This window comes from Dermacentor variabilis, chromosome 10, assembly GCF_050947875.1.
Source record: "Dermacentor variabilis isolate Ectoservices chromosome 10, ASM5094787v1, whole genome shotgun sequence".
Taxonomy (NCBI): Eukaryota; Metazoa; Arthropoda; class Arachnida; order Ixodida; family Ixodidae; genus Dermacentor; species Dermacentor variabilis.
The window spans coordinates 11,762,360-11,775,287 of NC_134577.1; the positions used below are offsets into that span (position 1 = coordinate 11,762,360).

General features: G+C 41.2%; 1 protein-coding gene across 1 annotated transcript in view; it reads left to right on the forward strand.

The window, feature by feature from the left end:
- The first annotated feature begins 3,042 nt into the window (after positions 1–3,042).
- The window catches only part of LOC142559884 (uncharacterized), a 57,440-nt gene continuing 47,554 nt past the window's right edge, over positions 3,043–12,928 (forward strand). The window contains exons 1-2 of the mRNA XM_075671570.1: positions 3,043–3,879; positions 8,135–9,720. Of these exons, the coding sequence (XP_075527685.1) occupies positions 8,164–9,720 (1,557 nt within the window). The 5' untranslated portion in view covers positions 3,043–3,879; positions 8,135–8,163. The remainder of the gene's footprint in view (positions 3,880–8,134; positions 9,721–12,928) is intronic.

Sequence of the window (12,928 nt, forward strand, 5' to 3'; positions counted from 1 at the left end):
AGGGTAACGATTTGATGAAAACACACCATACTTAGTACTGTTTAAGTGCAGAATTTACAAAAACCACAAAGGGACACGAACGGAATAGGCGCTATAGTTTTCAACTACCGTTTAAAGCAAGGTGTCGTGAATGTATAGATAAAAACATAGAAAAAGAAGCAGAAAAGACAAGAGAGAACATAACTAATAATTTACAACAACTAGGCCCTTTACAAGATGTGCTTGCTTTCACACCACGCGGGGTTCTTTCGGCCATCACGCCGCTCGGTATAGGGTGGTAGGGCCGTTATAAAATTTTTCGACAACGTGTAGGCTATTTTTTTTTCCTACTCCGGGTATTCTTTAATGACCTCATAAGCAAACCATAGGAAACCGAGGAAAACGCGCAAAATCTGGCGAATCGTATCCGCTGAAACTAAAAATGCAACTTGAAAGCCAGTATGCATGAAGTTTTTTTTTTTTTTTCAACGATACTCGGGAATTTGCAGAACACGAGGGGCAGAGGATCGTCGTTTATGACTTTATGCAACCCTGAGGGACGCGCTGATCATATGCACACAATTTTCGCGTCTATCGGAAATCGTTTACCTCTGAACGAAGACTGCAAGGACTGCAACTGCTGCATAAACATGCGCATTAAGAGGAAGCTTTAGCTTGCTGCCAACTCCAATTTTTCTATTAAGAAAACTGAAACACATAAATGTGCTTATTAGACAAATGGCTGTAGGAAGCAGAATTTCGATTCGGGGCCTCATATAGTTTCTACAAAAAATTGACAAAAATTGGATAGTTACAAAAATAGAAGTATGAAGTTTACAACTGCATAACTAGATCTGCACCAAAAAGCAGATATCGCAATCCTGTTAGCTATACATCACCCAGAACAGGCGTACAAATGTGGTGTGTGATAATTTTCAGCTTGGGCAAAATTGTTACACTGCTTAGGATAGTCTTGCAATACTCCCACTCACAAATTCGTGGTGTATTTCAGAGCGGTGTACAGCACATCAGTATTGCTCTCTTTAGATTTATCACATAGGCGCAGTTTGAAGAATGCGATTCTGAGCTAGAGTTGAAAACTTTATGCATCAGTTTTTTTTAAATTCCGATTATCAATAATTTCCGTAAGCAAACCTAATGAAACTCGGCGCAGTAAATTTCAGAAATTTTCAGAAATATCTCCACATTGGTACAAATCATAGCGTTATCTTTACAGCACCCACAATGCAGCGACTGGAGGAACACTCTCCAGCATGAGCTGGTGACCTGAACGGTGTTCTTTTTAAATCAGTTTTCGCTGTGACTCGATGAAACGATGTGAATATGAGCATTGATCGAATAATAGGAAAGAGCAGCATACTATAAAGTCTATTAAAAGGAAATGTAATAAACAGACAAATTTTCTGGAGCTTTAGGAATGAGTTGACAGGTAATACTGCTTTTTTGGGCTGTTCGTTACGGCCAAGCAAGAGGGCATAATATTCAAAATAAACAGCTAATAATAATGTCACCATACTAAATAGTAATCGTGTGTTTTTACCACTACAAAACTCAAAATATTACCTCAGAACATATTCCATCTTTTCAGATTCTAATTTCTTTGCAGGTAAACTCAAAAACTAACACAGATTCTGAATTGAGCGAATTTTAGCCATGAAACACTGCTTCACAAATGTACATGTGATGTAACTTCCAAGAAATGTCACATTTATTAGAAAACGTTGCTTTTGTCAATTAATTAACAGTTGCAGTCACTTATTTTGAGATCCTGTCATTTATTATTTATACTTTCCTCTTGTTTTAAATCGGGTCGCGAAGTATCTGAATGAGAAATTATATGGAACGTAGGGTCAGCCGTATACATTGGGCCAAGCCGCTGGTAATCACTAAAAATAAAGAAAATGCGCTGCTTTGATAGTGCTGTAGTAGTAATTTATCACAAATAAGAAATAAAAGGGGAAAAGCCACGGATGTCGTTACTCTCTCAATTTTCAGTGGACACTTGAACTAGCTGTTCTGCGGCAACAGAAAGAGGGACAGGAAAGCTACAATAACATCGGATTTACTAGAGCAAATTATATCCGAGGACACATAGAGGAACAACAATAAGGACGTAACTTTACGTTCGAAAACTGAGCCCTGACAATTGAGTAGTACGTAAACGCATGGAAATGGATAAATCGTTTTCCTCGGCAACCACTGCCCCGAATTTGATGATGTTTGTTGCATTTAAAAGAAAATATTAAACTATAGTAACTGTAGGAAGCAGATATTTTTTGTATTTAGGCCATATACATTTTTATAAATATTGTTGAATATCGCAAAATACATAAAAACGAAACTATAATGTTTACAGCTCTGTAATTCGGTAATAAATAATGACTTTGCAATTCTGTAAACTGTACCTAATAACACATCTAAAGCGAACAAAATTGCGGTCTAATACTGAATTATACCGCTAATTGTGAGAAGGGCTTTTGCAAAACCCTCGCAAACATTGTAAAAATTTCACGTAATATGTAGCAATTTCACCCCTTTGTAGCAATTGCTACGAATGGGTGGATGTCTGATTTTCCCTGTATTATGTAAATTCATACACCACAATTGCCCGCTTTAGGTTCTCTAACAGGTGCAGTTTACAGAACTGCGGTATGTTTTCGATAACTTAGTGCTTCAGTTTTTTATTCGCTTACCAATTCCAAGGTCCTAAATCGAAATTCCGCTTCCTAGAGTCTCTAGAATTTGACTTTTCCACTGAAATGAGGCGACAAATTTCATTCAGATCGGTCCAGCCGTTTCCTCATCAAAGCATTTTTGCGTTTCACATGCATTTGAATAGGCGGCATCGGAGTTGGCCCCGAGATGTTCATGATCATACTGGCTCTGTATTGTCTAGGATGGCGCCTGGGAAACGGAGAGGGAAAGAGAGAAGCACGTAAGCACACCCACGCGCCGACTTGGGGCTTCGTGTCTGTCGCCGCCAGTGGAGCAGCGCGCAGACAGACCCCTCGAGGAGCGCGCCTGCTGGACGCCGATAAGCTTGGTGTTGGGTTGCAGCGCTCTCTTTCGTTTATTTATGCCACGCATCTCGCGCAGGAGATCATCGAGCAAAGCGTCATCTCCACGCCGCGGTGCGCGTTATACGCTAGCGTTCGACCACGGCCGCTCAATGGAACGCACCAAGTGCGTTTCCATTGAGCGGCCGTGGTTCTGACCCTGTCGTACCCGTGCTCTAGACAACTTGAGGAACGGCGAAGGCGAGAGGAAGGGCACAATTGGATGCCCTACTCGCGCCTTCTTTTTGCGCAAGAAAAGTATGGGCGCACGGAAAATTTGCGCTGGCGGCTGTTTTGGGATCTATGGTCACTATACACAACAAGACGTTCAGCGCCCTATTTTTGGGACCTGGTGCTGCCGTGCCAAGCCTTTCTTTCTTTTTTTTTCTTAGCCTATGCAGCATTCAAAGTGATTTCTTGTCTTGCCTGAGAAGACACAGAAATATACACGTCCGTCATGCCCCCTCAATAAGTTATATATGCACAGCATAGTTGCATCAACAAACGTGCATGGGATATTCAGAGGCACGCAAGGTGTGTACGCCACCAGCGTGCACCACCATGCACGCGCCAGTTGGTAAAGAAGGGGCTGTTGTGCCGATAGGCCCGAGCGCCGACTGCAATTTCTGCACGAGGTTCATCAGATATCAACAAAGGCGGCCAGACATCCGGCCCCGCCATCTGACGGGTGTCGAAAGTGTCTGAAGGGCCCGGCTGGCTGAGAGAACTCCGATCGGGCAGGGCGTCATTCCGTTCATCGTGTGAGCGGTAGCACCATGTTGGCTGTCTCCGTTTGCCGGCGTTGACTCTCTCTGGGATCGCGGTAAGTTCACATGCTGCAAACGTGGTTTCAAAGTTGACGGATTACTATACGCGAGTGCAACCAAGTGTGGTAGTGAGTCATTGTGTTTATTAGTCGCCAGCGGCCCCTGAAATCTGACAGAAAGAGAAAGAGAGAGAAAAGGAATTAAGAGAAAAAGCTGTGTGGAAACCAAGTACGTGTCGTTCAGAACTGCCAGCTTAGCAAGTGTGTTTTTACAGGGCGGCCGTGCTGGCACGACGTGGAAACATAGTGAAAAATATTGTTCAGACGAGGACATAAAGATTAAGACTGACGCACGCCCTCGCGTCTCTCCCTATGTCCTAGTCGCAAGACTTATACTTGTGCTAAACAGAAGTTTTCACGGAAACACTTGGCTGGTTTAGTGCACCATACGCATTTCTGCAGCAGCTGTCTCTGTTAGAAGCGAATGATTCTTTATAGACAAAATGATAATGTAATTTTGTCAGGATAAAATTGATTGTGGATTCTGCGACATTGGTCAATAAGCTTAGGTTAAATGTAACTGAATTAAAATTAATTGATGATACACACGCGCGCACGTAGTACGTGCACGTAACACACTTACGCACACGCGCGCAAATCAAGTTTCGCTGAAAAATCAACGCACCTTAACAAGGCCTACCAATAAAAGGAAGGAGTCGTTTGTTCCGTTACATGGTGGTTGTTTTATAATTGTGTTGATTGTATTCGCCAAGACCTTGGAGCGGTAATCGATAGTTTTGAGATGTGGTAGTCCAATCACAGCAACATAAATGAAACTATAACTTAAGTTGTTCTGAATATTGTTCAAAAATGTAAAACAAAACACATACACATAGTAACAAGAACAAAAAAAGTAAGGGGAGTTTCGACAAAGCTTCCTCCGAAAATCGGGGAAGAAGAAAAAACGAGACATTCAAGTTTTGCTCCAAGCAGCAGACAACGAACGCGAAACTGAATGCCGTGGTGGAAGCGGCGCTCGTAATACTGGTAGAATTTCTTACCCTGATTCATGCTTTACTTTCACTTTCCGAGAGCATTTGTACATATTGTACTGAGTGTGTATTTCCTTACAAAGGAACATTATTCTATGCTAGCTGCAACTATCATCATCTGTAGGCGCTGTCAGTCGGCCTGCGGTGGGATTTAAAACGGTGCTTTCGGAAATGAAGACTTGGCGCACAATTGAAAAGTAGCGAGGTGTGTATGCACGATGGTTACGGCTACGATAAGCTCTCTAAGCAGTACCTTTATAGGGGCTTAATCAAAATTGAGCATGCGCAAACTGAGTTGGCCAAGCATAATTCTACGTGTTATAGTTTCTCTTTTGCTGTCGGGCGCCGGGCTGGGTAAAAATGAACAAGTTAGCCCTAAACGCCGTAATTAGCTTGCTGTTCGTTAAGACAGTGTAATACCACATGCATTGATATGTAAGCCATGCATTACAGAGGTTCACAGGAAAATGGAAACCTGATGCAATAAGGGATGTCTCCATATGGGGCCAATTGCGAATTCCCTGATAAAATTCGTTGCCGAAGCGTTGACTCCAGCGACCCGATCACAGTTGTTCGCTAGATATATATGCGGCTATCAAACTCGCGCATGTTTGCACAGCCGAACACACGGAATTTCGTGGTTATTGCCGTATGTAACTTCTGAGCTTAAACAAATTGACAAGTACTAATGAGTCGTGTGGTCTGCGCAGAATGCGCGTTTGTTTACGTTCTTATTGCAATATTGGGATTGTTCAAGATATATTTACTGAAAATTCTGCAATGCATGCAGCTCCGTCATGCGTCTAGCAATTTTGCCTGTCTTAATTGGCCCGATAAGACTGATCATACTTAACTGGGACGGTGATGTACTTTTACAACCTTTCCTTTGTGTTGCGTTATATAGCACACCCGGCCTCCACCTACCCATCTGCATACGCTTCTTATTTGGGACAGATGACTTTGAAAGGTGGTATGGAAGAATTGAAATCTGAGGAGTCAGGGACATCGTTGGGGGCGGTATATAATTCTCCATATGGTATCAATTATAGTTGGGCTGTCTGTAAAGCTGTACTTGTTTTCCTTTTTTTTTGTCATTTTTACTTTTGATTTTTCAGAAAATCAGTTTTTTTTCATAGCTATTAGTCTCAGAACCTTCGATTTTTGCAGAAAGGACACTGGTATGCTACATATCTGGAACTAGAACTATGCAGATATCTAAAGAAATTAAGGCAAAAAATTTTTTTTCTCTTTTGCCATAGTATAACTGCCACTATGACATGCTTTTTTTGTTTATTATACTCCCCTTAGCTTGTGTATTCATTCTAGTTGCAGATTCGTACATGGCACTAACTCAAATGTTGACAAAATTTGATTCATATACACACATCAGCTTTTTAGACAAAAGTGCTGTAAAATTGCATTCTAAGAGAAATGAAAATAAGGTGGTGTCAAAGTACATGATACAAGCCGTGATTAGTCCTTCTCTTCAACATTAGTGTAGACTTTCTCTCTGTTTCTTCAGTCCCACCTTTGCTGTTTTGCTTGAACATTCATTTTAAAGTTGCATTTTTTGTATCCACCGTGAGTGCATCGATAACATGTACATGGAAACACACGAAGGTTCAGAAGGGGCCCCTAGGTGTTTTAGCATGCTTGTACTCCAGCAGTTGTCATAAAGCGTATATTTGTGTCAGTCTTTACATTCTTCCCACAAGCAACACTGAAAAAGGACTAAAAAGTTGTAAGGTACCCTCTGAAGAGTGCGTGCCACCATAAACAAACAAAAGAGTGTGTAGCACCTATCAATGCTGCAGCACAGGGACGCTAATGTCAGTGCTCTCAGCTGGCACCTTGGTGCCGGCTGCAAAAGGCTAGGAAAAAAAAGTTGAGGGGTGTGTGCTCGAAGCGCCAGCACGGCACATGGAGTTCGGTTCTAGAAACCTGCAATGCTGGTCCTCTTGTTCTGGTGCTCTGCTGTGACCCCTCGGTTCCCGACAAGTGCATTAGAGCTACAGAGACCTCCATAATGACTAAAATGCACTATGTAGAAAAAGAAAGTTTCAAAACTAAAAGCAAGACTTTTGTCGAACAAAAGTTGTTTCCGTAAGATCAAGCCTCACGCAAATTCGACACTCGACGATACATACTTTCTGGTCGACGCAAAAAATAAAATGAGAATCAAATAAGCATTTTAAAGGGCACACATACCCAAGTGTTACATATTTTTTGCAACCTAAAGATATGCACCATCAAAATAACACAAAATCAGAAAATAGATATGGACCAAACAGTCTCACCCCTCTCAGCCCATCTTAAGACGTTTAGACAATCAGGTTGGCGCATTGCCAGGTCATATTGCATTTCCAGTTACTGCAGCATTATGCTCATAGTACTCTAGAAAAGAAGCATTTCCATCAGCTGAGTAGAGTATCAGTCTTGTGAGCTTTGATAGAGCATGAGCAAGGCATATGTGTGGGTGTGTAATCAGGTTGCATAGTTTTGTAAAATTTTGTTTGTTGACAAAACGCTCAAGAGCAGTTTGTCTTGGTGCCAAGGCAAAAGGCGGCACTAAAAGCCACCTGACTAGGCCTTTGACATGAGACAGCACGTGCTGCAGACAACATGAGCGCAACATGCTTCAAAACACACTGCAAAATATCAAACACATGCAAATTAAAATGCATGTACAGAGTATTAAACACGATAATGCAATATAAGGAAGAATGACAGAATTAGTAGTCAGCACATTCATCATCAACATGACACATAACTATTAAGGCCAATGGACTACAATTGGATTGAAGAGAACAAAACAAATGTACACCAAAATTACAACTGTTGGAGGAAAGACATTTTAGTTAGTTCTCTGAAAGCAAGCAAAGAGGGAGAACTCTCCATTGTATCTAAAAACGATGGATAACAATTCAGACGGTTCACAATTTGCCATTTTAATAATTGCATACCGTAGCTAGTTCTCATTTTAATCTTTACGAAGTTTTTGTTTCTGAAATGATATGGTGCCTTCATATTTGTTTATGTATGAAAGAACAGCTCACTTAATTTTCAGTGCAGAGCATAAAAATTATAGCTAACTATGCAACACTAATTTGAATTGACCTGTCATAATAATTTTGAGTTGATGAATCACTTATGAGCAAGTTTTTAGGTTTAACCATGTCTACTGTACTCATCTGTAATGAAGTGACCTGATTGTTCATTTTAACCAACATTATAATTGCTTATCTTCCTTTCTATTTTAGTGGAAAGCCATAAAGGGCACCACTTAAAGATGGCCTCCACAATGAGGAGTCACCTGTCTTTCACCTGTGTTTGGACACAGAAGCCCGGCGATGATGTTGAAGCATTTATGGCAGCATACAAGCAGTTCTTTGAAGTACACCAGGTACAAGCAACATTGAGCATTGGGCGATGTCGACAGCAGAAGACGTACAAGAGTGACTGTGAAGATCCAATCTGGCTTGTTGAAATCAGCCTTAATCTATATTCACGAAAGGATAAAACTCAGCTCGAGTCATTGAGTGTGGAGATAGCTCGACGGTGGTGCACAAGCGGACTCCAAGATGAGAGGATGTCTAGGTACTTGCAGTGGCTGCAACCTGACCGCAGATTTGGCTTTTGGCATGGCTGGTATGATATTGAAGAGGGCATCAAGATGAACTCCATAGCATTTGGCACATTCGTTGGCCTGAACATGTTTGCTGAACGTCATGCCATAGTCAGTAACTCCACTGGCGAAGGCTACAACATAGACTGCACATTCAAGCATGGTGAGAGGACTATGCAGGTGTTCATTGAGTTAAACCATTGCATGGGAACGACAGATGTCTATCGGCTAAGCCTGTCTTACAACAACATCTTCTGTGTGGTTGTGCACGACCCTGATGGTGGGCCCACGGATGTATTTCTTCATGTGCACACTCTTCCGTTGTTTCACAAGGCAGTGGACAGTGTGGTTCCTTTTTACATTCTTTCACACGCCAAAAGACCAAAAGATCAAATGAACTTCGAGAGAACTTTGAAGATTGGATGCACGCAGTGCAATCAAATTTTAGAAAGCAGAGATGTGGGCGGCTGTTTTGTCATCAGGCTGAGCTTCAATGACAGGCACATGGCACGGCGCACCGTTGGCCGCCTAAGCCGTAGATGCAGGAGACCCCGCTTTAGTTTTGCTGCCATAAAAACTCATCCCATTGGCAGAAAAGCCGAGGAGTTACGGCAGCAGTTGTGCTCAAGGATCATGCCAAAGCTCAAATTTCGGTGCTGCTATGCACTCAATGCCCTCATTCAAAGGAGTGATGACATTATTGTGCAGCTGATGCTGTTGGAGAACTGTGAACGGGACACTCTCTTAAGGGACCTGGAATCCTACGCATCTCACAATGAAGGTGCTCTTGAAGAGGTCCTGTTTAACATTGGCAGTGCTCTTGAGAACCACTGCAATATCACCTTTGCTGCTGTCTTGCCTGAATTGTTCAAAAAGTGCTGCAAAACATATCTGCCCACTAACGTGCCACGAGGCTCCTGCCTTGTACGACGACTGTTTGTGACACCGTCTCGCATCTTTTTCTTGCCACCTGCTCTGCATGCTGAGAACAGAGTGATACGCAGGTTTGATACGGACTATGCACTTCGAGTTTCCTTTCGTGACGACCATTTCGAACTTTTGTCGCACACCCTGGGATCTCATGGCGAGAGACTTGAGATGCTGGACGAAGTAGTTGGTGGCTTCCTGCGGAATGGAATTACGATTGGTGACCGTCACTTCAAGCTTCTAGCCAGCTCTGTAAGCCAACTTCGAGACCATGGAGTTTGGCTCTATGCAAATGTAAGAAAAATTTACTAAAATGTGAATGATGAGACTGTTATGGGCAGACAGAAAGGGTACAGAAACCCTTGCCTCTAGTGCCAGATATATGTGGGTTTGGAGACCAAAGCTGCATGCATTGCAAACAAAATAAATGCATTCTGCCAATACTCATCTAGAGCATTGAAACATGGAGGCTAATGAAAAAGCTTGTATATTGCAGGTTATTAGATACACTTACTATCTCCATTCATAAACACCTGTCTTATAGTATGTAGCGATAAAAAGTGCAGGCCTGAGATGCTGGAAAGATTCATGTAACACTCTAGGTCCAAACAGTGTGAGGGACTACAATAAGAGAAACAAGAATGTGTGCTAACATCAGAATTTATTTGATAAAATAACATGAATTTGTGTAGTATTGCATGCTTTATCAGTACAACTGATGTTGGCATAACAAATCAAAAGAATGCAAGAAAAAAAAGCATTATTTTTCAAACAAGATCAGTTGGTAGTTAGTGAGCACGTTTGTTCTGCCTCTCTTTGTACTCCCTAGTACTGTGTTGTCTGTTATAAGTCAATATGAGTCAACTACCAATTTGCTTATACTCTCATGTTGTTTTACTATCGGGAATCTAGCATTAAGCGCCTCATTTTTGGTGATGTCAGTGATCTGGCTGTGAGGAGCTATCGGGCATTGTTTGGTATATCATTGGCCTTAGTGAGGTTAGGACGGCTGAGGCTTATACAGTGCTGATTAATGGCCACGTCCTGTGCTATAGAGGACTCCCAGATAACAAGCAATGCAGGGTAGGATTCTGAATCCATAGGACCATAGCAAGCAACATTGATGAATTCTACAGCAATAATGAGAGGGTAGCTGTAGTCGTAATAAAACTTAATAAGAGTTATAGGCTAAAGTTAGTAGAAGCGTAGGCTCCAACCTCAAGTCACGATAATGATGAAGTAGACAGTTTTATGAAGATGTTGGATTAGCAATGAGAAAAATGCAAAATCAGTATACTGTAGTAATGGGCAACTTCAATGCAATAGGCTGCTGAACAAGCAATTGGCTACTACGGCGTCGATTCTAGGAATGCTAGAGGAGAGATGGCTGGTAGAATTCACGAAAAGGAATATGCTGCAAATAATGAACACCTTCTTCAGGAAGTGTAGCAAAAGAAAGTGGACCTGGAAAAGCCCTAATGATGAAACAAGAAAATAATTACAGGGTCTCTTCCAAGATCTCTCTTAAGAGGCGAATTGCAAAAGCCTACTCTTCCTCCTTTTATCATTTGCCTCTTTCTCATTGCCTCTTCTCTTTCTCTTCTTTCCTTTTAGCCATTACTGCTCACTACTAAGCATCTTCAGTCATTTGTTATCAATTGTGGTCATTACAAGCTGGCGTTAGACATGTTGGTCATATAGTCATTAGCAGTAATTACAACTAATTTCAGCCATTACTGTTCATTAATAAGCATGTTTAGTCATTTCTAATTAATTGTAGTCATTACAAGTTGTCGTTAGACATAGTGGTCATTTCATAGTTATCTCAGGCATTATTAGTCATTACTGCTCACTACTAAGCATATTAGTCATTTGTAATTAATTGTGGTCATTACAAGCCGTCGTTAGACATGTTGGTCATATCATAGTCATCAGTAGTCATTACTGCTCATTACTAAGCAATTTTAGTCATATCTAATCAATTGTAATCGTCACAAGTTGTCGTTAGACGTGTTGGTCATTTTATAGTCATTACTAGTTATTACAAGTCATTTCAGTCATTATTAGTCATTACTGCTCACTAGTAAGCATTTTTAGTCATTTGTAAACAATTGTGGTCAGTACAAGCCGTTGTTAGACATACTGGTCATTTCATAGTCATTACTATTCATTACTAGACATTTCTAGTCATTTCTAATCAATTGTGGTCATTACAAGCAGTCATTAGACATATTGGTAATTTCTGAATCATTAGTAGTCATTATTAGTCATTACTAGTCATTATTAACCTCTACGAATCTCTATTATAACATTATCATTCAATAACTGTCACTATCAGTCATTTTTCATTCTTTAATCTGTCTTTAATCGGTCTTCATATGGCGTGATGACGCTTCGGCAGGCACTCCGGCGGTCAGGTCTGCTGACACAAACTTCACCATGAGCTTAGAAAGGCTTTCGCCTTAATAGATTTCATACTTTCTGCCGATCTCAGCGTAGGGCAGGATGTATAAGCGTTGGGTAGGGTAAAGTGCAGTGATTACAGGTTAGTGAAGTCTAGGATTCACCTCAATTTGAAGAGAGTAAAAATGGTCAGGAAGAAACAGGCCAATCTAGATGCAGTAAGGGTAAAAGCGGACCAATTCAGGCTGGTATTTGCAAACAAATATGCAGCCTTAGAACAGAGAGGTGAAGATGATATAGATGTAATGAATGAAACCTAACTAGGCTGGCTTCAGAAGCAGCAATTGAAGTGGGAGGTAAGGCACAGAGGCAAATAGTAGATAAGCTCTTCCAAGTAACAAAGGACCTAATAAAGAAACAACAAAGAATGAGTGTTCAACTCAAGAGATCAGATAGAATTCGTGGAGCTGTCAAAACTGAACAAGGAAAGAATGAGGGGTTATTTGAAATTACAATGTGAGAAAGACTGAGGAAGCAGTAAAAATGGATGCAGCATGAAATCAGTGAGAAGGAAACTTGGCATAGGACAAACCAAGATGTATGCACTGAAAGATAAGCAGGGTAATATCAGCTACCTCGGAGATATAGTAAAAGCAGCGGAAGGATTCTATACTGGCCTGTACAGTACCCAGAGCAGCCACGATACCTCCATTCAAAGTAGTAATGAACAGGTCACAGAGGCTCCTTCTTAACTAGCGATGAAGTTAGAAGGGCCTTGAAAGACATGAAACAGGGAAAAGCGGCAGGAGAAGATGGAATAACAGTCAATTTAATCAAAGATGGAGGAGACAGTGCTTGAAAAACTGGCGGCCCTTTATACGAACTGTCTCACGACTTCAAGGGTCCCAGAGAACTGGAAGAATGCCAACATTATACTAATCCACAAAAAGGGAGATATTAAAGAATTGAAAAATTATAGGCCCATTAGCCTACTTCCAATATTGTATAAAATATTCACCAAGATAATTTCAATAGAATAAGGGCAACACTTAGTCAACCAAGGAAACAGGCTGGCTTCAGGAAGAAATACTCTACAATG